Source organism: Hemiscyllium ocellatum, chromosome 16 (genome assembly GCF_020745735.1).
Source record: "Hemiscyllium ocellatum isolate sHemOce1 chromosome 16, sHemOce1.pat.X.cur, whole genome shotgun sequence".
In the NCBI taxonomy this organism is placed as follows: Eukaryota; Metazoa; Chordata; class Chondrichthyes; order Orectolobiformes; family Hemiscylliidae; genus Hemiscyllium; species Hemiscyllium ocellatum.
In genome coordinates this window covers 61,519,273-61,546,518 of record NC_083416.1, presented here as the reverse complement: position 1 = coordinate 61,546,518, position 27,246 = coordinate 61,519,273, and the positions used below count along the sequence as shown (strand labels likewise).

General features: G+C 39.4%; 1 protein-coding gene across 1 annotated transcript; it reads left to right on the top strand.

Moving 5' to 3' along the window:
- The first annotated feature begins 10,052 nt into the window (after positions 1 to 10,052).
- ccng1 (cyclin G1) lies at positions 10,053 to 24,390 on the top strand. Its single transcript, XM_060836873.1, has 7 exons — positions 10,053 to 10,138; positions 15,282 to 15,554; positions 16,815 to 17,068; positions 18,522 to 18,600; positions 18,678 to 18,776; positions 20,101 to 20,299; positions 22,108 to 24,390. The coding sequence occupies exons 1-6, from the start codon at positions 10,133 to 10,135 to the stop codon at positions 20,296 to 20,298; spliced, it is 909 nt and encodes a 302-aa protein (XP_060692856.1). The 5' UTR covers positions 10,053 to 10,132; the 3' UTR covers position 20,299; positions 22,108 to 24,390.
- Positions 24,391 to 27,246: the final 2,856 nt, after the last annotated feature.

Below are 27,246 nucleotides of genomic sequence, written 5' to 3'. Positions count from 1 at the left end.
TCAAATGCACTCACACTCACACACACACTCACATTCACACATTCACTCTCTCACTCTCCCTCTCTCCTGCATGCACATGCAAGTAATTTTATGGGGTGAATTTATATTTGCAGAATTATATTTGTAGATACATTCTACTTAGCTCGAAAAATGCATAATGTACAGGCAGTCAATCCATGTAATATTTTGTAAATTCCACTTGAAACATAGAACCAGTCTGACTGAAAATTGGGATATAGACAGATTTTAACCTCACACCTTTAATGCATTGTCTGAGCTGAAATGTCACTTTTTAAATATAAAACCTTAAGTTATCTCGAGAATGTGACTTGAAAGAAGTTCTGGGATTTACATATTAAAGAACCGAAACTAGCAAACCCATTCTAAAAGATGAAAGACCTAATCTAAATTTGTTCAATATATCATTTCAGCTGCATAACACTGTAATATTTTGCTATAAATTTTGTATCTTATGATCCTGCTTGACAAACATCTGATGAAGAAGTGCTTTGAAAGCTAATGCCTCCAAATAACCCTGTTCGACTATGACTTGGTTGTTGTGCGATTTTTTAGGACTGATATTGCAGTTTTAAAACAGACACTGGAGAATGGAAACATTTCAAAAAAAAACAAAGAAAGGAGTAAACTCTAGGAACCCAAAATATGGGCATTTGAAAATTCATTGTACCTTAAAAAATAATAAAATAAAAACAAAATAATGATATATAAAATATTTATCAAATATGGTGTCATTCTGCATAATATGATATTGTTTGCATTCTATTAGATTCCCTACAAAAATTAGATTCCCTACAGTGTGAAAACAGGCCCTTCGCCCAACTAGTCCACACCGACCCTCCGAAGAGTAACCCACCCAGACCCATTTCCCTCTGACTAATGCACCTAACACTATGGGCAATTTAGCATGGCCAATTCTCCTGACCTGCACATCTTTGGATTGTGGGAGGAAAACGGAGCACCCAGAGGAAACCCACGCGGACACGGGGAGAATGTGCAAACTCCACACAGACAGTCACCTGATGCTGGAATTGAATCTGAGACTCTGGTGCTGTGAGGCAGCAGTGCTAACCACTGAGCCACCATGTTTTGTTTTTCATTATCATTGTACATATACTCATTTATTTTATAATTTTATATATTATGGAACAGCCAGGCCATTCCAGCACAGTTACAACACTGGCATGCACTCACTAATCTGGAAATTTGCGCAGCTATATCTGGTAGGAAGAAGAGGCATAGACTATTATCTAAATGGGGAAAGGCTTTAGAAATCTGGAGCACAAAGGGATTTGGAGTCCTAGTTCAAGATTCTTTTAAGGTTAACATGCAGTTGACAGCTAGGAAGATAAATGCAGCATTAGCATTCATTTTGAGAGGGTTAGAATATAAGAGCAGAAATGTACTGCTGAAGCTGTTTGATGCTCTGGTAAGACTGTATTTGGAATATTGTGAACTGTTTTGTGCTTGGTATCTAAGGAAGGATATGTTGGCATTGAAGGTGGTCCAGAGGGGTATCACAAGAATAATCCTGGGGATAAAGGGCTTCTCAGATGAGGAGCAGTTGAGTACACTGGGTTTGTACTCAGTGGAGTTGAGAGGGATGAGGGGGGATCTCATTGCAATTTACAGAATACTGACAAGCCTGGATAGTGTGGACTTGGAGAAGATGTTTCCACTAATTGGAGAGACTTGGACTCAAGTGCACAGCATCAGACAACCCTTTAGCACTTAGATATGGTGGAATTTCTTTAGCCAGAGAGAGGTGAATCTCTGGAAAGCTGAGGAGGACAAGTCATGGTGTGTATTTTAGGTAGAGATAGATAAGTTCTTGATTAGTAAGGGGTTCAAAAGTTATAGGTAGAAAGGCAGAGAACAGGGTTGAGAAACACATCAGGCATGACTGGAGCAGTATCAATGTTCAGAATGCCCAAATTCTGCTCCCCTATCTTATTGTCTTATGGTCTTAATGCCAAGGCACCCTGAAGGCATAGCCAGCCACCAATGGTAGACAAATTAAAATGGAGGATATTCCAAAAGTGTCAATTAGAAGAGTGAAGTTATCTTGGGCAGTTGTGTGACTGAAGGAAATTATAAAGATAAAGAGAGGCGAGGCCATGGAGAATTTGAAAACAAGGAGGAGAATATTAAAATCATGGCTTTGCTCCAACTGGGAACCAATGTAGAGATCACATGTGAATGGGAAGTGGTACAAGTAAATTTTGGATGGCCTCAAGTTTACAGAGCATAGAAAATTGATGGCCACACAGAAGTATGTTGAAATAGGTCAAGTCTAGAAGTAAGAAAGATAAGAGCTTGAAATTAGCCTGTAGGGTAAATAAGCTAAAAGCTTTATTTAGATAACAATCAGAAATTCTATAAGTTGTGTTAATTTGGTGGAGTGTAATTTCAAAGACTAAATCCCTCAATTTAATTCATGTCTGCTCAACATCAAGCTTCTTGAGAATAATTCCTTCCTGAATTTTGGAAATTTTGTGCTTAAGCAAACACTGAGGCATTTTGTCCATCCAATGATTCGTTAAATTATAGCTCATTTAAAGGCATTGCAAGCACCATAAAGGACTTAAACAACTGACATTTAAATCCAGCCAGCAGTGGAATTACATTTGTTCCTGTTGTTTGCTTGCTCTGATGCATCTGTGCAACTGGCAGACATCAATGACTGTTGTTCATGTGGTCATTGTCATCATTGGATGGCCAAACAAAGCAACACCTGATTTTATTTTGGTTAATGAAATGATAGTCATTCCATTTAAAGTACCCTAATTCATTACTACTCAGCTTTTCACCTCTGCTGTAACTGCATTACTTTCCATTTGATTTACATTCCCAGAAATTTATTAAATTTGACCCATTGTAGATTCTGTAAACATAATAAAAAGTGTTTTCCTCCTGGGCCTTGGATGTGTGAAAATCGAAGCATAGTAGAATCATAGAATTGCTACAGCATAGAGGAAGGTAATTCATATTGGCTCTTTGAAGGAGCAATTCAGCCAGTGTCACTCCCTTGTCTTTTCCTCTCGGCCTGGCAAACATTGCTTTTTCAGATAAAGATCCAGTTCTCTTTTGAAAAACTCAATGAGCTCTGTCTCTATTGAACTCTTGACAGGGTATTCTAGATCCTACCCATTCACTTGTGCAAATGTTTCTCCAAATATCAATTTCCATATCAATATCAATACCAAATACTTTATCAATTATGTTACATCTGTGTCTTTTGGTTCATAATCTTTTTACAATTGGGAACTCTGCCCTGACCCATCATGATTTTAAATGCCCTGATTAAATTTCCCTGAACTGACCTTTTCTCCAAGGTAAAACTGTTTCCATGAAACTGAAGTTCTTCATCTCTGGAACCATTTTTGTGATTCTTGTCTGCAGTCTTACGAATGCTTTCACATCCTTCCTAAAGTGTGGTGCCCTGGCCTGGACACAACACTCCATTTGGAGATGATTCATTGTTCTGTATAGGTTGAAAATAACTTCCTTGTATTTGTACTCTGTGACCTTTAGATAAAGGTCAGTGATGCCCCATGTTTTATTAATTGTCCCACTAACCAGCGTTGCATTTTCACTGATTTAAGTATGTGTACACCAAGGTCTCCCTGTTTTAGCATCCACATACATCTTCATCTTAATTCTTTTATTGGATGTCAGCATTACTGGTAAGGCCTTCATTTGTTGCTCCTTCCTAACTTTCCTTAAAAGGCATGACATGTTCAGTCATTTCATGGGACATGTAAGAGTCGATCACATCACTGTGGATCTGGAATCACACCAGCTAAATTGGCAGATTTCCTTGCTTAAAGTACAGTAATGAAAGGACGGGTAGATCATTTTGATATATTGGGCAGGCAACATTTTGTTATTGATCTGACTAGAATCTTGGTTAAGTAATTTAGCAGAGTGCTGCAACTGATTAATCATAATGTACAAAAACAAAATAAGTTTACAAGCATCTGTGGAAGAAAAGATCAGATAGATATTTTGGGTGGATACATCTTTTTCTCAGCGTTATCTGTAAGAATAACAGGGTGGTTATGGTAGGGGATTTTAACTTTCCAAACACAGACTGAGACTGCCATAGTGTTAGATGAGAGAGGAATTTGTTAAGTGTGTACAAGAAAACTATCTGATTCAGTAAGTGGACGTACCTACTAGAGAAGGTGCAAAACCTGACCTACTCTTGGGAAATAAGCCAGGGCAGGTCACTGAGGTGACAGTGGGGGAGCATTTTGGGAACAGCGACCATAATTCTATTAGCTTTAAAATAGTGATGGAAAAGGATAGACCGGATCTAAAAGTTGAAGTCCTAAATTGAGGAAGGCTATTTTTGATGGTATTAGGCAAAATCTTTCAAAAGCTGATTGGGGGCAGATGTTTGCAGGTAAAGGGATGACTGGAAAATGAGAAGCTTTCAAAAATGAGATAGCAAGAGTCCATTGACAGTATATTCCTGGTAGTGTGACAGGAATGGCTGGTAGGTATAGGGAATGCTGGATGACTAGAGAAATTGAGGCTTTGGTTAAGAAAAAGAAGGAAGCATTTGACAAGTATAGACAGGAGAGATCGAGTGAATCCTGAGAAGAGGATAAAGCAGAAAGAACATACTTAAGAGGGAAATCAGGAGGGCAAAAAGGGTCATGAGATAGCTTTGGCAAATAGAGTTAAGGAGAATCCAAAGGGTTTTTACAAATACATTAAGGACAAAAGGGTAACCAGGGACAGAATAGGGCCCCTCAAAGATCAGCAAGGCAGCCTATGTGTGGAGCTGCAGGAGATGGGAGAGATACTAAATGAGTATTTTGCATCAGCGTTTACTGTGGAGAAGAAAATGGGAGGTGTAGAATGTGGGGAAATAGATGGTGACACCTTGAAAAATGTCCAGATTACAGAAGAGGAAGTGCTGGATGCTAGAGCTCTGTGAGAAGTTAGGGAAGTGATTGCTGGGCTCCCTGCTGAGATACTTGTATCATTAATAGTCATAGGTGAGATGCCAGAAGACTGAAGGTTGGCTAATGTGGTGCCACTATTTAAGAAATGTTGTAAGGAAATACCAAGGAACTATTGACCGGTAAGCCTGACATTGATGGTGGGCAAGTTGTTGGAGGGAATCCTGAGGGACAGGGTTTACATGTATTTGGAAAGGCAAGGACTGTTTAGGGATAGTTAGCGTGGCTTTGTGCGTGGGAGATCATATCTCATGAGCTTGATTGAGTTCTTTGAAGAAGTAACAAAGAGGATTGACGAGGGCAGAGCAGTAGGTGTAATCTATATGGACTTCAGTAAGGCATTCAACAAGGTTCCTCGTGGGAGACTGGTAAGCTAGGTTAGATCTCATGGAATACAGGGAGAACTAGCCACTTGGATGAATAACTGGCTCAAAGGTGGAAGACAGGGTGGTGGTGGAGGGTTGCTGACCAGTGGTATACCATAAGGATCAGTGCTGGATCCACTGTTTTTCATCATTTATATAAATGATTTGGATGTGAGCATAGGAGGTATGGTTAGTATGTTTGCAGATGACACCAAAATTGGAGATGTAGTGGACATTGAAGAAGCTCCCTCAGATTACAATGGGATCATGATTAGATGGGCCAATGGGCTATGGCATGGCAAATGGATGGTACAGTGGCTCAGTGGGTAGCACTGCTGCCTTATAACACCCGGGACCCAGGTTCGATTCCGGCCTCAAGCAACTGTCTGTGTGGAGTTTGCACATTCTCCCCGTGTCTGCGTGGGTTTCCTCTGGGTGCTCTGTTTTCCTCCCACAGGAAGAGCGCATCATCTTCCGCCTGGGAACCCTCCAACCACAAAGGATGAACTCAGATTTCTCCAGTTTCCTCATTTCCCCTCCCCCCACCTTGTCTCAGTCGATTCCCTCGATCTCAGCACCGCCCTCCTAACCTGCAATCCTCTTCCTGACCTCTCTGCCCCCACCCCACTCCGGCCTATCACCCTCACCTTGACCTCCTTCCACCTATCACATCTCCATCGCCCCTCCCCCAAGTCCCTCCTCCCTACCTTTTATCTTAGCCTGCTGGACACACTTTCCTCATTCCTGATGAAGGGCTTGTGCCCGAAACGTCGAATTTCCTGTTCCCTGGATGCTGCCTGACCTGCTGCGCTTTAACCAGCAACACATTTTCAGCTCTGATCTCCAGCATCTGCAGACCTCACTTTTTACTCGAAGATTTCCTCCCACAGTCCAAAGATGTGCAGGTCAGGTGAATTGGCCATGCTAAATTGCCCATAGTGATAGGTGCATTAGTCAGAGGGAAATGGATCTGGTTGGGTTACACTTTGGAGGGTTGGTGTGGACTTGCTGGGCCGAAGGGCCTGTTTCCGCACTGTAGGGAATCTAATCTAATCTTTAATTCAGATAAATGTGAGGTGCTGCATTTTGGAAAAGCAAATCAGAGCAGAATTTACACATTAACAGTAAGGTCCCGAAGTGTTGCTGAACAAAGAGACCTTAGAGAACAGGTTCATAGTTCCTTGAAAGTAGAGTTGCAGGTAGATAGGATAGTGAAGAAGGCACTTGGTATGTTTTCCTTTATTGGTCAGAGTATTGAGGAGAGGAGTTGGGAGGTCATGTTGCGGCTGTACAGGATGTTGGTTAGGCCACTGTTGGAATATTGTGTATAATTCTGCTCTCCTTCCTATCAGAAGGATGTTGTGAAATTTGAAAGGATTCAGAAAGGATTTACAAGGATATTGCTAGGGTTGGAGGATTTGAGCTGTAAGGAGAAGCTGAATAGGTTGGGACTGTTTTCCCTGAAACCTCGGAGGCTGAGGGGTGACCTTATAGAGGTTTACAATATTATGAGGGACATGGATAGGATAAATAGACGAAGTCTTTTCCCCGGGGTAGGAGAGTCCAGAACTAGGGGGTATAGGTTCAGGGTGAGAGGGGAAAGATATAAAAGGGACCTAAGGGGCAACTTTTTCATGCAGAGGGTGGTGCATGTATGGAATGAGTTGCCAGAGGAAGTGGTGGAGGCTGGAACAATTACATCATTTAAAAGACATCTGGATGGGTATATGAATAGGAAGGTTTGGAGGGATATGGGACAAGTGCTGGCAAATGGAGCTAAATTGGGTTGGGATATCTGGTCAGCATGAATGGCTTGGACCAAAAGGTCTGTTTCCATGCGGTCTATCTCTATGACTCTATGACTCTATGACTCTCTATAACAAGACTCCAGATAGGGATTAGGACCAAAATGTGAACCCATCTATCTTCTATTGTCATACACTGTATAATTTAATTTTTTCTATTTTCAGCAATTCTTTTCAATTGTTATCTCAGTTAGTTGGACAGCTGGTTTGCGATGCAAAGTGTTATCAACAGTAAGGGTTCGCTTTCTGCACTAGATGAAGGTACGATGAAGCTCTCACTTTCTCACTCTTTGCCTGCGGTGCGGTGACCCTCAGGTTAAACTGAGAGAGTAGTCCTCAGAGACTACGCTGCCATTACCTTGCACTTACTTTTATTGATCCTTGTCCATTACCATGGCCAATCTAAGCCTGAAGGACACTTAGGGAGCAGCTGCAGTGTCCTGCCTCTGGGCCAGGACACCTAGCTTCTAGACCCACGTGGAACAATGATGTATGACAATACTTCTGTACAGGTTTAATAAAAATATCTACAAGGATCACCGTCCCTGAAAAGTCACCCCACTTGATCCTCTCGGCCCATCTCATTCTCACATACTGGTTTGTGCCATCTTTCTCATTGTAATGGAAACAAACTGTTGTAGAAAATTTCTTGTACACATTCTCTCTGCACTTCACACTATTATTATCCCAATCTATATTCAGATAATTAGATATTCCATTATAATTCTATAATTCTTGTAATCCTCTGTAATTTAGTTACAAATTTGCTCTCTGCCTTATTCCTAAGGGTTGAGGCCGATAGACTACACACTGCAATATAATTGTCTACCATGTGTTCCTTCATTTTAATCAAATAGATTCTGTTTTTGGCAGTAATGGGACATCATATGCTGTGAGGTTCTTGTACTCAAAACAGTTACCTTCCTCCATTTGAGAATACCTGTAGTCAGATTGTAAAGATTAGGTAGGAAATTAGCAACCAGCATAGCAAAAGTAGTAATCTTCAGATTGCTCCTGGTATCACATGCAAGTTAGTATAGAATTAGGAAATAGACCCAATGAATGCATGGCTGGACATTTATGCTGGAGGGAGGATTGTGAATTCTTGCAGTATTGGGATCAGTTCTTGGGGAGGTGGAACTGTGAGACAAATGGTTTGCACCTAAACAGAGCCAGAATTTATTTCCTTCAGTTGTTGTACTATGGGGGATAATTTAAACTAACTTGCTGAGGATCTGTGAAATAGGAAGTAATAAGAGAGAGGATTACTAAGAATATTGGGAGAGTAGTAGAGTAGTGAAGGATTAGATGGTCTCATCATAAGAGGAAAGGTTTAAATTAGGGTTACAGTGGATGCTTATGAATGATTGCAATAATCTTGCGATGATAAGAGCTAAGATCTGATTCAAAGAAGGGGAGCATTGTTCTAAAAACAAAATATGAACAGAAAATGCTCAAAAAACTTAGCAGATCTGTAGCACCTATGTCGAGAGAAACAGAGCTAGTGTTTCCAGTTTAATATGACTCTTTGGAAGACTTTGAAGTTTTCAGTTCTGATAAAGAGTCATGAGTATAGGAATTGGGATGTCATGTTGCACTTGTACAGGATACTGGCTAGACCAGTTTTGGAACACTGCATTCAATTCTGATCTCCCTGCTATGAGAAAGATGTCGTTAAACTTGAAAGGTTTCAGAAAAGATTTACAAGGATTTTGCCTGGGTTGGAGGATTTGAGCGATAGGGAGAGGCTGAATAGATAGGGGCAATTTTCCCTGGAGCATTGGAGGCTGAGGGGAGACCTTGTGGTTTATAAAATCATGAGAGGCATGGATAGGGTGAATAGCTAAGGTCCTTTTCCCAAGGTGGAAGATTTAAGGTGACAGAAAAGATTTAAAAGGGATTTAAGGAGCAGCTTTTTCATGCAGAGGATGGTGGTGTAAGGAATGCGTTGTCAGAGCAAGTGGTGGAGGCTGGTACAATTACAACATTTAAAAGGCATCTGGATGGTTATATGAATAGGAAGGATTTAGGGAGATATGGTCCAAATGCTGGCAAATGGGACGAGATTAATTTAGGATATCTGGTCAGTATGGATCAGCTGGACGGAAGGCTCTGTTTCTGTGCTGTACATGTATGACTCAATTCATTAACTTTGTTTCTCGCTAAAGTAAAGAACTGCAGATGCTGGCAGTCTGAAACAAAAATAGAAATTGCTGGAGAAACTCAGCAGAAGTCTGGTAGTATCTGTGGTGAGAAATCAGAGTTAAAGTTTTGAGTTTGGTAATCCTATTTCGGAACTCTGTTCGGAATGTTGTTTCTCTCTCCACAGATGCTGCCAGGCCTGCTCAGTTTCTCGAGCATCGTGTTTTTGTTTTATATTTCTAACATTCGCAGTATTTTTACTTGCTCTAAATATTCCTGAATACAAGAGCAACTTCAATTATATGAATGCTTTATAAATATTTGGCTCGGTTTTACAAAGGAGTTTGATGAACATTATTACAGAGCACGTATAAAAATATAACAATTTTTAAAAACAAACATTTTCTAGACAAGATTGAGCCAGTTGAAAGCAAACTGTGGCGCACGGGGGTTTTATTATTGTAATTCATTGCTTTCAAAACTTTAACGGAGCAAAGCGGTTAAATCATTGCGCAGAAAATGTGCTTTTTGTGCTGTATCAAAACTAAGATTGTATTGTCATGGTAGACCCATCGGGAAGACTGAACTTAAAGGCTTCACCCAGCCTGCCATTTAGTTTCTGCCTTTTTTTTCGCTCCAGTGAAAATGGACAGGAAGAGTTGAAGGGCGATTTGATGGACTTTGTTGCTGACAAATGGGAAATGAAGAAAGCGTGAGCTGAGCAATTCAGAAGCAACTATTTGGCAGGCGGGCAGGATATGAGCGTGCCTTTAAAAGAAGACGATCATACCGGGACTTGGGAGAGTTGGAGAACTGAGTGAAGGAAGGAATGAAGGTAATTTAGTCTTTTAACCGTGAATATCAACAAAGAATAAACTGAGTAAAGTTGATCTCCTGTGTTAAATGCTTTACAGAAAAAGAGAGGAGGGAGGGTTTGGAAGAAGGGTTTCCAAACGTTTAAGTGTCTCTCTAGAAATACTGTCAGACCTTTTGAATTTCTCCTTAAATCCTGTTTTGTGCGTGTGTGAAAGAGAAATAGATGTGTTGACTATTGTGCTATAACATGCTCACATTATTTCGGTTACTTTTTATATTTGATATCGTATTATGTCTGAGCGTTACTATTTGTAACTTGTGAGTGCTGTGGAGATTCAGTTTGCTGGGTGTTTTGCACAGCGCTGCAGTTTCTCTGGGTTACAATGTAATTGCTGATTACATTTTAATCTCAATGAAACTCCCAGCTCCACTGCTGAGCCGATCGTGGTCTGCTGGTCCCGCTAGAGACTGGCACACTGTCAGATCGGGCCTGGTAAGCGAATGGTTGATGCTCCGGTTTGCAGGTGGTAACAGGACAAGTCCGAACATGTTTTACTCGGGAGTGCTGAGCGCTGAAGGTCTGGCCGGGTATCGGCCCCTTCTCTGGGGGAGGTGGGGTCACCCTGAACGGGCGATGGGTGAACCTCCGAGCTGAGGAAGGAGTGCGCTCACCAGAAACTTCAGTCTGTGCAGCAGTCTCTTCTGCTTGTGTTCCATTCAGTCCGCTCAGCCTTCATGGGATGAGGCGTCACTGGCAAGGTCAGTCCCAGTGTCCCATTCCCAATTGCCCTGGACATGAATAACTTGCTTGGCCATTACAGAGGGTAGTTAAAAAAAAATCAAGTGACTGGGCTAGACCATGTGAGGATGTCAGATTTTCCTCCCTAAAGGACAGTAATGAATCTAGAAGGCCCTTCTGATTCTGTTCTGAAGAAGAATCACTGGAACTGAAACATTAACTCTGATTTCTCGCCTTAGATGGGGCCAGACCTGCTGAGTTTTTCCAGCAGTTTCTGTTTGATAACTAAGCAGGCAATGTTTTGTAACTGGGAGATAGTGAGGACTGCAGATGCTGAAAAAGGCACAGCAGGTCAAGCAGCATCAGAGGAGAAGGAATGTTTTGTGATTGACCTGGCTAGAATGTTGGCCAAGTAACTTGGGGTGCTGCAAATGCTGGAATATACTGTGCTACAAGTATAAAAATATCTGTGGAAGGAAAGGTCAGATAAATATTTTGAGTGGATATATAACTTTGCAGAACTATCAATAAAGACATCTAATGTAGATTAGGACCAAAATGTGAACTCATCTTTTTGTAATCAAGTGGCTATAGTGTATTTTAACTATCTTTATTTTCATCAGTTCTTTAAAGCTGTTCAGATAGAATACATTAATGACAAAACTATAAAGGGAAAAGAAATCTGAATTGCTTTAATGTCTGATCTGGTCTGACCTGGCAGACTTAATATGCCTGTTCTGAGTAAAGGTCATTCAACCCAAAACCAGACTTCTCTCCACAGATGCTGCCAGACCTGCTGAGCTTTTGCAGCAATTTGTTTTTTTTCCTCTGATTTACAGCATCTGCAATTCTCAGTTTTGATTTAATACGCTTGTTGTGCAAGTGTGTGTGTGATTAAGAATATATGTAATGTAATTTACCATTAGAACTGTCTGAATATGTATTTGTGTCACTGCTTAGCAGTGGACTTCTGTCATGGGGCCATGCCTTCAGCAACTGTCTAGACATTCATCATTGTCTAAATTCTTTTTCTTGCATTGAGATAATAGTTCTTTTACCATCTGCAATATGAAGAGGAGAGGAACTTTATTTACTTGCTTGAAAACTCTTTTGATTTTTAAGATGTACATTTGTTGCAGGTGCACCTTGCTGTTCTGAAATGCAGTCACCTGGATTGCAAAAAGTCCCTACATCATTTGGATCATAAAATTAGGTTGTGGAGTCAGGGAAAAGATTTACAGTAGGAATATAACTTTGTCTTTGGATTTCTCCCATGTATGATGTTCTTGGTCTCATTGTGTTGGTAAGGAACATTTAGAGTCCGTTGAGGTAGGGAAAACATCTTTTTTGCATTTAAGGAACATCTTACGTGGATTTGTCTTACCAGGAGGTGGCTGGAAACTGCAAGATCACATGACATTACATCATTTCCTGTGATGTCTCCTATTTTATTTCCATGTGATGGTGATTCTTAACTCGAGGGTGGCACGGTGGCACAGTGATTAGCACTGCTGCCTCACAGCGCCAGAGACCCGGGTTCAATTCCCGACTCAGGTGACTGACTGTGTGGAGTTTGCACATTCTCCCTGTGTCTGCGTGGGTTTCCTCCGGGTGCTCCGGTTTCCTTCCACAGTCACAAAGATGTGCAGGTTAGGTGAATTGGCCATGCTAAATTGCCCGTAGTGTTAGGTAAAGGGGTAAATGTAGGGGAATGGGTGGGTTGCGTGTCGGTGTGGACTTGTTGGGCCGAAGGGCCTGTTTCCACACTGTAAATAGTCTAATCTAATTTTACAACATCATGAAGCTTTAGGATGAGGTCTGGGGTTGAACTTCTGAACAAATATGATGATTGGAGTCACTAATACAAATAGAGTTTGTTCTGATTTTAGGATTTAATAACTTACGAGCTAAAGATATTTAGAATAGAGAAACCTTCAGACATGTCCTAGATAAGTATGTACCTGTCAGGCAGGGAGGAAGCTGTAGAACGCGGGAGCCGTGGTTTCTGAAGGAAGTGGAATCTCTGGTCAAGAGGAAGAAGAACGCCTTGTGTTAGGATGAGATGTGAAGGCTTAGTTAGGGTGCTTGAGGGTTACAAGGTAGCCAGGAAAGATCTAAAAAGAGAGCTCAGAAGAGCCAGGAAGAGACATGAGAAATTGTTGGCGGATAGGATCAGGGTAAACCGTAAGGCTTTCTATAGGTATTTAAGGAATAAAAGAATGACTAGAGTAAGATTAGGGCCAATCAAGAATAGTAGTGTGAAGTTGTGTGTGGAGTCAGAGGAGATAGAGGAAGCACTAAATGAATATTTTTCGACAGTATTCACTCTAGAAAACAACATTGTTGTTGAGGAGAATACTGAGATACAGGCTACTAGGCTATGTGGGATTGAGGTTCACAAGGAAAAGATATTAGAAATCCTGCAGTGTTTGAAAATAGATAAGTCCGCTGGGACAGATGGGATTTATCCTAGGATCCTCTGGGAAGCCAGGGAGGAGATTACCGAGCCTTTGGCATTGATCTTTAAATCGTCATTGTCTACAGGAATAGTGCCAGAAGACTGGAGGACAGCAAATGTGGTTCCCCTGTTCAAGAAGGGGAGTAGAGACAACCCTGGTAATTATAGACCAGTGAATGTTACTTCAGTTGTTGGTAAAGTGTTGGAAAAGGTTATAAGAGATAGGATTTATAATCATCTAGAAAAGAATAATTTGATTAGGGATAGTCAGCACGGTTTTGTGAAGGGTAGGTCGTGCCTCACAAATCTTATTGAGTTCTTTGAGAAGGCGACCAAACAGGTAGATGAGAGTAAGCCAATTGATGTGATATATATGGATTTCAGCAGGTGTTCGATAAGGTTCCCCACAGTAGGCTATTGTACAAAATGCGAAGGAATGGGATTGTGGGAGATATAGCAGTTTGGATCAGTAATTGGCTTTCTGAAAGAAGACAGAGGGTGGTGGTTGATGGGAAATGTTCATCCTGGAGTCCAGTTACTCGTGGTGTACCGCAAGGGTCAGTGTTGGGTCCACTGCTGTTCGGCATTTTTATAAATGACCTGGATGAGGGCGTAGAAGGGTGGGTTAATAAATTTGCAGACGACATTAAGGTCGGTGGAGTTGTGGATAGTGACGAAGGATGTTGTAGGTTACAGAGAGACATAGATAAGCTGCAGAGCTGGGCTGAGAGGTGGCAAATGGAGTTTAATGCGGACAAGTGGTCGGAGTAATCGGAATGCAAAGTACTGGGTTAATGGTAAGATTCTTGGTAGTGTAAATGAGCAGAGAGATCTCGGTGTCCATGCACACAGATTCTTGAAAGTTGCCACCCAGGTTGACGGGGTTGTTAAGAAGGCATACAGTGTTTTAGCTTTTATTAATAGAGGGGTCGAGTTCCAAAACCATGAGGTTATGTTGCAGCTGCACAAAGCTCTGGTGCAGCCGCACTTGGAGTATTGTGTATAGTTCTGGTCACCGCATTATAAGAAGGCTTTGGAAGGGGTGCAGAGGAGATTTACTAGGATGTTGCCTGGTTTGGAGGGAAGGTCTTACGAGGAAATGCTGAGGGACTTGAGGCTGTTTTCATTAGAGAGAAGAAGGTTGAAAGGTGACTTAATAGAGACATAAGATAATCAGAGGGTGAGATAGGGTGGACAGGGAGAGCCTTTTTCCAAGTATGGTGATGGTGAGCATAAGCTTTAAATTGAGGGGTGATAGATATAGGACAGATGTCAGAGGTAGTTTCTTTACAGAGTAATAAGGGTATGGAATGATTTGCATGCAATGGTAGTAGATTCGCTAACTTTAAGTACATTTAAGCCATCATTGGACAAGCATATGGACGTACATGGAATAATGTAGGTTAGATGGACTTCAGATTAGTATGACAGGTCGGTGCAACATTGAAGGCCAAAGGGCTGTACTGCGCTATAATGTTCTATGAAAAATCCAAATGGGACAAATAGGTCAATAAAATAAATGACTTGGAGGTGCCAGTGTCAGACTGGGGTGGACAAAGTTAAAGATCTCACAACTCAACGTTATAGTCCAACAGTTTTATTTGGAAGTAGTAACTTTTGGAGCGCTGCTCCTTCATCAGGTATCTGTGGAACAGGATCATAAGATACAGAATTTATAGCAAAATGTATGACATATCTGTCTGAGTCTTTGGAGACAACTTTGAACCGATGGATGGCAATTTGTGCAACAGAAAGAAGTTGACTCTTTCTAAGAGATTCTGCTTTTGGAGAACAGGTGAACATGTATTTAAATTTTAAAATGAACCAAATTGTCACTTGTACATCCAGTCTCATTTTGGTTTGGAATTTCAACTTATTGGTTGTCACTTATTGTTGTGTTCATTTGGAGGTTGAGAGCTATTGAGAGACAAAATATCATGCCTTTTTATTTCCTTTTTGTTTCAGATGATTGGAATTGAAACTCAAGGTGCAAGCAGTAAAATCCTGACACTTGTGAACCAGTTAAATGTACAACTAGAACAGGAACCAAAATATCAGCCAAGGATAAGTGGTTTGAAAGTCATTGAATCAGCACATGAGAATGGAATTCGGATGACTATGCGACTGAGAGAGTTTGAAGTCAAGGATCTCCTCAGTCTGTCCCAATTCTTTGGCTTTAGTACTGATGCATTTGTCCTGGCTGTCAGTTTGCTTGATAGATTTCTAGGGTTGATGAAGGTGAGACAATTAAGTTGTATTGCTTCACCTCATGCATGAAAAAAACATTCAATGATTGTTCCGAGAGCACTGTTAATCCCTCTTCATAGATTAATGGATGAAAAAGCTTATCTCATTCGCTCTGTGGGTCCAATGTATTGTTTCCTATTAAATTCCTACTCTTAATGCAATTCAGAAACAAAATTAGAGTTCAGTTTGAGCTTGCTGGCAATTCTATCTTGGGAATATTGAATTACATTCCATTGACATCGTGAGTACAACCTGCAGTTAAAACTAAATTGCAGATTGTGTTTATCAATTCAACTTCATACTAATAGATACATGTAGTAACAAAACATGCATTTCTTTTTGGAGGTACATCCAAGTTTTTTGGAAATGCCTGACCCAACTGCATATGATTCTGCTTGTTTGGGCAGCAAATATTGTATTCTTGTATCCTATGTTTCACCAGAGGGTCGTGTTAATGAAGATGTTACCAACAAATTGGGATGAGAGAACGTGCAATACTGGCAGGAATGACTTGTTATTGCACAAAATTTTTAACACAACAGATTTAACAATATACATAAGTTCCTAGATCTTAAAAAGATTACCAAAACATATGGGCCCTTTTGACGATATGCAGACGATTGGAGGTATGATTTGTTATTCTGGGCTGTATTAAAATGCCTCCCTTTTTTCATGTGTTCAACGTAGCTCTGTATTTAAAAGTTTAATGCAAAATAGTGACAATTTTAGGTAAACTACAGATGGTCCTTATAACTTGGGACATATTATAAATGAAATTCAAAAGTTAAATATGCTATTTGTAGAGATTTAAGTTAAACATGATGCAAACACTCCTTTTTGAACAAGAAGGAAAAAAGACTTGCATTTATTTAACTATACTGCGGATGCTGGAGCTTTGAAGTAGAAAGAGAAAATGGAGTAACTCAGCCGGTCTGGCAGCATGTGTGGAGAAAGAGATAATACTATCAATTCAATATGATGAGTAATGACCAGCTAACTTGGTTGTCATTGATTAAAAGGATAAACATTGGTCAGGATGTCAGGAATCACTCTCCAGTTTTTCTTCAGAATAGTGTCATGGGATTTTTTTATGGCCACCTGAGGAGACAATTTGGGCTTTGCTTTAATGTCTCATCTGAATGACATATTAATGAAAGGATAATACTCCCATGCTGCTAACCAGAGTGTTAGCTTTGATTTTTGTGCTAAAACAAATGCACTTGATTAGTCACATATATTCTTTGGTTGCAGGTGCAGCCGAAACACTTATGCTGTGTTGGCCTGTGCTGCTTTTACCTTGCTGTGAAAGCAACTGAAGAAGAGCACAGTGTTCCACTTGCCAGTGACTTGATTCGAATCAGTCAGTGTAGATTCACCATTTCAGATATGATGAGGATGGAGAATATTATACTGGAAAAGTTGCGCTGCAGGGTGAGAGGTCCAACTGTCTTGGACTTTCTGCGACTATATCACAAACTCATTCTGAATTGTTCTTCATCTGAAAGGTATGAATGATTTCAGTGTTGTTTTGATCTAGTTGTCATTTTATTTACTTTATGCTAGATCTGTCAACCTGGTGTCTGTTATGGTATCTGCAGTAAGAATTCGAATTGTAGAAGTAGCTTTATTGTCACGTGCACTTGAATGAGTGCAGTATAAAGTTTGCAGTGTTGCTGCTTATGGCGCTACCTTAGGTACAGGATACCTGTTTACAGATAGTTTAGTATTTAATACAAAAATTGAAGTAACAATAAATAAAAGACCAGCATAAGAATAAAAAGGTACTCCAGTTATAGTGCTCATCACCCACATCAGTGTCAACACCTAGCCTCCAGTCCATGCCAGACTTAAACTCAAGGCTTCCAGTCCACAAGGGTGTCACCACCTCACACTGGCCTCCAGTCTCCAGGACTCACTATTCTGCCCTGGCCTCTGGTATGGGACTCTCCTCCCGCACTGGCCTGGTCTGGGACTCGCCTGTGTTGGCCTATGCTCTGGGAGTTGCCTCATCCATTCCCCTCCAAACATGTCTAAAGTTAGAAGTTTGAAAAGGAAAAAGAATGGGTGGAGCAGAGGAGCAGCAGCTAGAGTGTTCTAGTCTGCTGCCATCTTGGACTGGAAGCGCAAGTTATAAGTATTACTATGCTACTTAAGTGAAATATCACATAAGACAGTAGCCTAGATTGCTAATTAAATTTGAGGTACACATGACGTACGTGTAGTGTGAACAGGGTTTATGTAGCAAATAGTAACGCCTGATATTGGCAACTCTTTAGGTGGTTTATTCTTATGCTGAACTTTTTATTATTCTCTTAATTTTGTACCAAGTACTTAAGCATATGTATCCTATACCTAGTGTGGTGAGCTCTGCAAGCTCCTCGGGCCCTCTGGTCAGTGCTATACTGTATAGATTACCAGCAACAAACTTGCTGTGAAAATATCTTGCTGCTGTAGACAGTGTTGCATAGAATTAATTTCTTTAATGCAGAAGTTATTTAGGATATTGAAATCCCAACATTGCTGCAACTTGGATTAGTCAATAACCATGAATACAATTTCCACGACACACAGGTCTTGCCCTTATTAGTGTTGTTGCAGAGAGGATTAATGTATTTCTATAATGTCCATTGTGGAATGGTCAGGCTTTCCCAGAGGGGTAATGTATCCTGACCAGCCCGAAGGTGGCTTTTTTTTGTTTTTTAACAACTGCTTATGATGACTTAGTTTGCAGAGGCTTAGCTGTTATGCACTTCCTTGTGGGTTGAGTATATTGCAAATGAAATGAAGAGTAATTTAAATCAAATGTTGATAAGATCCAAAATTCTCTTGAATGTTGCATGCTATATTCGGTTGTGACAAAATGAATTTACTTGATTGCAGCAAAATTTGTACAATTATGTTGGTACTGCCATCTAATTCAAAGAATAGAATCTTCTCTGACATTGACTTTCCTTTTAGGAAAAAGATGCTGAATCTTGAGCGACTTGAATCCCAGCTTAAAGCTTGTAATTGTCGCTTTGTATTCTCGAAAACAAAAGTAAGTCTAGACAGAAGTTTTTGATTTTCTTTAAAATGATATGTTTGATTTTTCAAAACTAAAAATATATTTTTCAGGGATCCATATTGGCGCTGTCAATCATTGCACTCGAGATCCAAACACAGAAATTGCATGAATTAACAGAGACCATAGAGAGTCTACAGCAACATTCCAAAGTAAGTGATGCTGTGCTATCAAACAGCTAAACCTGGCTCTAGGTTTACCTTGTAGCTAAAAATATAATAGCTGACACAGCTCTTTCTAATGAGTTAAGGATTTACATAGAAGTCCATTGTGAGCCTTGTGCTTGTTTTAAGGTGATGTCAAAGAACTTGTGATTTGACAAAATCATTTCCAAAACATTTTATCTGCATTCTGTAACAGAGTTAAACAGGATATGTTTCCTCTTTAAGGAGAGTTTTGGAAAACAATACTTTTCATTGAACAATAATGTGGGAAATCAACATGGGTTCAGATGATGGTCTTGAAATTCAACTCAGGCCAAAGTATGAAATGGGGAAATAAATATCCTGTTTTGTACTGTTTCTGATTTTAGAAAATTTAACAATATCTTCTAGCTTTCAGTGCCTCAATTTTAAAATTCTGAACCTGGTTTTGAAGTTCCTTCATGTTCTGTTCCTTCCCTACCACTGTAATCTCCTTCCGCCAACCAATCCACTGAAATTAAAGCACTCTTCCAATTCTAGTCTTAACGGTATCCAATTTTCATCATTCCACCATTAACAATGTCTTTGGCTGCCTATGCTCTAGGCTCTGGAATTCCTTCATCCAATGATTTTTGTCTCGTGCTCTCCCTCTTTCTCCCCTCTAAGATTCACTTTGAGATGTACTTTTATTTTGGCCAAACGTTTGGGCATCTATTCTGATATCCCTTTTCATGACTCTGTGACAAGCTTTGCTTATCTTCCTGTGAAGAGCTTTGGGATACTTACTTTAATATATGAAAGGTGCTATGTAATTGCAATTTATTGTTAGGTATAAAGCATACAATCTGTAGCCATCTCTGTTATGAATTACAGTTTACAAATTTCATCCCACTTTTTTTGTATCTTGGCTTTGAAATGGGTTGTCTAGTACAAATTTTAACCATTAAAGCTGATATCTTGCAAGTCCTGTTAGCCTTTCTTGCCCACCCAGAAGTCCTTCTGTATTTGCCCCTTTGAATTTCCACGTTGCCTGGTCAGCACTTACTTTTGGATATTTTTAATTAACCTGCTCAGAGATAATGTTGTATAGGTCTGGAGCAGATTGGACTTATCGCTGGGTCTCCTGTCCCAGAGTTCAGGACTCCACAAGTGTGCTCCAACAGCCTCCCTAGCACTCATTTTTATAATTACTTTTAGGATTACCCTACTGATTCCATTATCTTCAAATTAATTTGACTAAGTTATTTTCAATGTCAATTGATTAAAAGACTTTGGTACAGAGATTTCATCGTATAGCTGTACATCTAACTCAAGTATTTTCTGTTTCCCATAGATCAGTGACCATGATTTGTTCCATTGGCGAGATCGTGTTGCAGAATGTTTGGCAGAGTATTCATCATCTAGGTGCTCCAGACCTAGTAGCAAAAAGCTCATGTGGATTGTATCAAGACGCACATCCGGGCAACTTCACAGTTACCATCGTATAACTCCTCTTCCGACAATTCCTGAAACTGCTACTTATACCGAATGAGGTATGGATGTGTTTTGGTCTTTGTGAAATAATCAACTGAAATTGCAATGGACACTTTCTTTGAACAAACTGAAAACATTTTTTCCCCCCTGAATTTATTCCCCCCAACTCCCATTTCTTCCTCACCCCCCACCTTTGCTTATGAAAAGTTCATGTACTTGTAGCCTGATTCGGTGCCAGTCTATACAACAGAAAAGCATTAGTGAGTCGTACAATTATAGGTACACAGAAATAACTGAATTAGAATTGCTCTTAATTGTAGTGAACAAACTGTATACCTATTTAACTTTAGTATTTGCTGTGAAGCTTTCCTAAATCGAATGATTCATCTCGAAACTGAAGCTGGAAGGATGATCTCACTTTGGGACTATTTTCCATAAATAGCATTGGTGAGGCAGGAATTTACTTTTAAATCGGTTCTGAAAGCAAGGCGCATTTATCAGCTTTTCATTGTAGTTTTAAAAAAAATTAAAATAGTTGTTGAAATTAATTGTCCCCACAAATTGTAAACCAACTAAGCAATTAAGTAGTTTGTCTTGATATTCGATGAACACATCACAATAGGATTGTCGGGCAGGAATTAAAATTGTTAACCAAGAATGCTTGGATAAGAAGACAGATTTTGTTTTGGTTTTGCAATGATGAGACTTCATTTTAACATTATAGGAGATATCCTGAGAGTTACTTTATTCAAGTCAGGTAAGATAACTCATTGATGTAGGAAAGTAGAGCACCTTAATTATTTTATATTATTATATGAGGATAAGCTCTACTGTTTGAATTAATAATGTCTGGCCATAAATATTGTTCTGGCATCTTCACTTGCTCTGAAATAAAGATGTTTTAACACTGTATATTTGATCTTCTATCAGTTCTCTTTTGGCCCTCTTAAATAGTTTGGGGATCTAACTGAGAGAGATGATTACCTGTTGTGTTCAGTTCCTTTTCTTGAGATTTTTACACACTTGATGCAACTACAATACGGCAACTTTTGTGAACAGTCAAAATTTAATAGAAAGTACGAGCTTTGGAGGAATCCTTAACACTGCTTTCCAATCCTTGCAAAGCTGTGTCAAGAGATCCCTTTGAACAAAGGAACAGTTCTTCCTTTATACAAAATCTCACATCGCAGTCAGTAATGCCCACAAGACAACCCCAACCCCACAGTCACATGCCTCCCAAGACAATACAGTGACCTGATCATCCCCAATGTAATGTAAATCATCCCTTAATGGCAAGATCTGTTGTAAGCCATTTTTAAAACTTCAGGATGTGGTCAGAATTTTAACTGCAATGTTCTTATTGATTCTCAGGAGGACAATGTTTTTTTTAACTCTGACTAATAGGAGGTGATAATGTAAATCTTTTACATTTGTACTGCAAAACAGAAACATACCACCCTACCCCTGGGGTATACAATTTCTTGCAGATCAGCAGAGCAAATTAACCTCTTAACATCTCAGTTGGAGATTGATATGAATTTTGGGTTATTTGTTTTTTGAAGTTAACCTGAGGTGTTTTGATTGCTGTACTGAGAGTTTTATTTTTGTTCTTTCATAGGATGTGGGTATAGAACAACATTTGTTGCTCACCCCTAGTTGCTCATATCTAAAGCAAGACTTAAAGCCTGTAATGGAAACTTAATAGTAAACTTGCATCACTTCATGCTTCATATTCCTGCACACAGGCAACAAAATACGAATACTCTATTGTAAAATATTCTGACACCTGACCTTATTCTGGTTTATGAACCATGGATTTTGAAAGACAATCCCAAATACATGTTTTTCACTTCTTTCCCTCTTACAGAATTGTAACACATCATGAACCAAAAGGAACGATGCTTGTCAGATTAAGTGCCTCAATAGCCAATTTTGATCATCTTCACCAGCCGTCTTCCTGAAGAGCTGCAGCTTTGCAGTGAAGTAGTGCATGGGATGTAGTTCTGAAAATCGCTAGCAGCGGTTTCACTGTTGCATTTCTAAACAATTTTTAACTTACATGACAGTTGAATGCAGAGTTCAGGCAAAGTTTGAACTTAATCAAATAAATGATTGTGTATAATCAGTTTAACTTAACATTAATTTAATCTTAAGTGAAGCTTTTAATTAAGAAATAATTGCACATAACACCATCTTTTGGAAAATGGAAATCTATTGATAACCCCCCTGGCAACTTCCATTATCATACAGGTCACTTATTAATCATGACCTTTTTTCCTCCCACCTCGAACCTGAAGAATTGAATTGCAGTTAGATGCAGCCAGCTCCTAGAAGTGGACTAAAAACTGATTATTTGCAGTCATTCTTTTGGTTTACTTTTGCATATTTATTTGGCAGATGTAACATCTGTTTTTATTTGTCATTTCAATGACTGAGATGAACCTATGATTTCATAACACCCCCTCTATTCTTTGCAGCCCTGACAAACTGTGGGGAGAATTTAATTGAGCATGCACGATGGTGAGAGAGGTAATGGGAATATCAGGTAGGGGAATAAACCCATCCAATTCCTGGTGTTGGGAAAGCTGTCCCCCGTTAAATCAGGGAAGGAAGTTGACATAGGAATCTTGTTACTCTTTGATTTTCCTAAACTGTACAATTTTGCATTTGCACACAGTTGGGAATAGAAGCTCTAGTTTTGTGATTGAGTAGAGGAATGGGGTTTTATTTTGAGTATTTAAATTTTTCATATGCTGAAATTCAATATGCTGAAGTAATGTTTCTAATTCAAGGCTTTAGTCCCAGGTGAATGTAAATTTCATTGTTCCATGTGTGGAGGAAGCTGAGAGACTATAGTTAGATGTTCTGATTGGCTGTGCTTCATCTGCAATTGTTACATGTTTAGGGAATTTAATTTAATTTTTGTCCCCTAAAATGTTGAATCACACCAGTACTCCTAATTGTAATTGTTTTGAGAGAGTGGTGTAAGGGAATTGATATTGATATGTTGTAGGTTTCGTAGTATGTGAAGATGTGGCAGGAGTGTTGTTGCTATGGGTAGATCAGCCATGTGATCTTTGGGGGAGCCATTCATTCTCAGGTGCAAGGGATACGATTGCTTTAAATTTAAAAGCAAAATACAGTACAAAGATTTTATTTAGGCTTTACTTCAACTATTTTCTTCCACTGAAGGAATAAGATGTAAAAGCTTATTTTCCTTTCAGGACAGTTTCTAGGTTTAGAGACTGCTTAACGAAAGTTCCCAGCTCCTGAAATTGTTAAAGGGTATTTTACCAGTTAGGACAAGCTAACATTTACGTAGAGGAACAGGTTTGAGGAAGTGAATTGAATTTTATGGTGAAGCAGAAGCTTCTGAACATAGATTTTAGTAGAAATAAATATGGAGTCTATAACTATAAAGGATGTCTACATGTGGAAGAGAAGGTGAGTTTAAATTCATTTTTAATGAAATGAATGTTTAGTGTATACTTTGCAGCAGAAAGATTGTTAGTACTTTTAATAATGCAAGGAGACAAATGCAGGGTTGATCTAGTACATTCACAGCTTGAAATGCTGATTCCCAATTGTTGGTACATGTTGGGAAGCAATTAAGTCAGTATATTTGAGAAATTTTTTAAAAAGCCTAAGTAAAACACACCAAATCATGAAGGGTTCTCAAATTAATATTTCTGAAACTCTACAAACGTTTTGGTTTGTTGGGCAAACCCAGTCTAAGTGTTTGCCTTTCCACTTACACAATAAATCAGTTTTAAAAAAAAAAGGATAAATTGAGCATATTGTGCATCGAGGGTTTAAGCTTATTGACCAACACATTCCAAGCAACCAAGAAAACTTTCTTTACCCTGATTAGAGTCTGGAGGGGGAAATATTTAATCAAACATGTGTACATAATAAACATGCTTAAATTTATTTACAAGTTTGAGATTCAGCATGGTTCAATTTTGAGGTTAAATGCTATTGTCAAATGCATTTAGTACAGGAAACACTTGTGTGAATTTTTCCATTTTTGTTTGAGTGGTTCCAAAATCAATTGTGGCAACAATGCACATGCATGACTAATAAATGAATAAATATTGAAATGCAAATTCAGACATGTCAACATTCTACATTGTGTAATATTCCAGACAGACATGTGTTTACTTTAAAATAATTAAATTATTTGTTACTGCTACTTTGTTGCATTTTTCAACAGTGCAATGCAATATACAACAGGTTTAAAGGCTTGTGGTGGAGGGTTAGCAATTTCCAATCAACTTCAACTTAATGTTTCAATACTTTGAAGTAAAATCATGTAAATATTTGGTTATAGTACTGACAGAGGTGTTTTGTTTAGATTACTTAAATATGAACTTTTTTTTCAATAAATTTCAGAAGATTGTTTTGAAAACCAGTACCTAAATCTTTGAGGCAAAAGTACTTCTAACCACTGGCTGTTGGACAAATGCTTTAGAACTTCACAATAAGCACAATTTCCTATGGAGAGCTTTTGTCTGAAAGGTCTATTTTCCTGCTCCTTGGATGCTGCCTGACCTCGTGCTTTTCCAGCACCACACTCTTGACATGAAAGGTTAACAGTTAAACTTGTCAAAACAAGTGTACTGCAACTGGTCTAAAATCAAGTGTTCCTTTTTATTTAAGGAAAACAAGTATTGAAATCATGAACAGCATTCCAATCATAGGGTCTGTAGAGCAGAGGCAGGCAATTCAGCCCATCAAGTCCACACCAACCCATCCCCCTACCCTGTAAGCTTGCATTTCTCATAGTCAATTCACCTAACCCGCACATCTTTTGGACTGTGGGAGGAAACTGGAGCACTGAAGAACCCCACACTGACATGGAAAACACAAACTCCAGTCACCCAAGGATGGCATCAAACCCAGGTCCATGGTGCTGTGATGCAGTAATGCTAGTCACTGTGTTGCCCCAAAAATTTAATCCACATCGCCTACACATCTTTGGACTGAAGGAGGAAATCCACACAGACATAGGGAGCATGTGCAAACACTATCCAGTCACCTGAGGGTGCAGTTGAACCTTGGTGCTGAGAGACAGCAGTGCTAACTGCTGAGCCAACAAGCCTCAAATTTAGTTAACTTTTTTTTAAAAACTGAGTTAATAGCTTTAAAAAAAACCCAATAGTTTGTATTTGAGTATTTCTTTATTTCTGATCTCCTACCAGATCCTTGGTCTTTTATTCAGGCAGTGTTTAAATTCTATATTTTGTGAAGGGATTTGAATATATACCACTATTTTAGGCATTCTAAATTGATTTTCTAGAGGGTAACTTTGTTTAAACAGAGTCCTCAAACTAACAAGTTCCAACAATATCTGGGATACTGTGAGGCAAGACAAAGTAAAAATGCACTACACTTTGGTAAGCCGGGGATGACTATTTATTTTTAATATTAGAGGATAGAAGTTTAAAAGGAAATATTCTCCAATTGGTGTTTCCTACATTACAACATGACAAGTGCATAATTCGCTGTGTTGGGTCCGGAGACACCCGCTGGATATGAAAAAGTACAAAGTTTGTTTTCGTCTTGAGATGAGACAAATGGGTATTGAGAATCTAAACTTGGGCAGGTCTCTTGCAGGAAGCGTCACCTTAGCACTGCTAGAAAATTTATGGCCAGCAGACTTGCTGGATGTAGTCCGTATTGCAGGCGGGCCAGGAGGAAAAGAATCAGTGGATACCCAAATAGTTCAGGGTCTCTCCAGAATTAGGTTGTCAGGTTCTAGCAAGAATGTTGGACTGTAGGTTAACCTGAGAAAGCAGAAACTTCATTTTGGAGAGAGGGCCAAAGATGGAGACACACTCTCACTAACAGTTTGCAGGATTAGATCAGGTTACATACTAGGTTTGGACCTCTATTGTTGCCTATTAACTTGAAATGTAACAGGCTGACACCCTTAAAATTGTTCCATGTAAGAGCCTGAATTGGGCCACAGACTGTCTCAGCCTGAAGCTCTCACATCAACCAAATTTCAAAGCTGAAGCCGGAATCTAGATTCACAAGAACCATGTGTCTCATCCCATCAAGATGACGACAAACTTTGCATTTATATATTTTTTTCAAATCCAGTGGGTGTCTCTAGACAGCCATTTAATGCACTTGTAGTCATGTTATAATGTAGGAAACACCAAATGGAGAATATTTCCTTTTAAACTTCTCTTTCTATATTAAAAATAATCATCCCAAGCTGACTAAAGCATTGCACTTTCACTTTCAGTTCATCCTTAAAATACCCTCTGGATTAAAACTGGTCTCTGTTGCCAAGGCCATATCCATCATGGAGGTACTGTAGAAATTGCAATTTGGCATGCAAAGTTATTTTCACAAATCCAAGGTCTTACTCTATTTGTCCAATGCTATCACTGTCTGTTACAAATTTACCAAGTTTTATGAGATTAGATTTCATGACATACTAGACAACTTACACAACTGAGATTAAATAAAGGACGATTAAGATATTGGCCAGGACCACCACAGCATCTTCAAAGCAGGTGCAGGTCTTCCCTTAATATTATTGATGAAAACCACTCAAAGGGAAAGAAAATCCGAGGAGAATAATGACTAAATATGGGGAGAAAAGAAAGAACCCAAATCCTGTTTGTCACTGACATGCAATTTATAGCAATGATGAAAGCAAAATACAAAGAGCCAAAATGGGATATTTTAATTTGTTGCAATATTTCCTCTTTCCTGAGGATACTAGGCCACTTGGAGAACTGGATAGTTAACTGTATGTAGTATTAGTTGAGGAAAAAGTGAGGTCTGCAGATGCTGGAGATCAGAGTTGAAAATGTGTTGCTGGAAAAGCGCAGGTCAGGCAGCATCCAAGGAACAGGAAATTCGACGTTTCGGGCATAAGCCCTTCATCAACACATTTTCAGCTGTAGTATTAGTTGAGCCAATTCTCCCTCCCAGCCTACTTGAAAGCAGAGATCTTACATAACTGAGCCACCTCAAAATAAAGCACACA

Coding starts and splice junctions, on each gene's coding strand:
- ccng1 (XM_060836873.1), top strand. Junction 17,069..18,521: donor AATTGTTCTTCATCTGAAAG/GTATGAATGATT, acceptor CTTTCCTTTTAG/GAAAAAGATGCTGAATCTTG. Junction 18,777..20,100: donor GTCTACAGCAACATTCCAAA/GTAAGTGATGCT, acceptor TGTTTCCCATAG/ATCAGTGACCATGATTTGTT.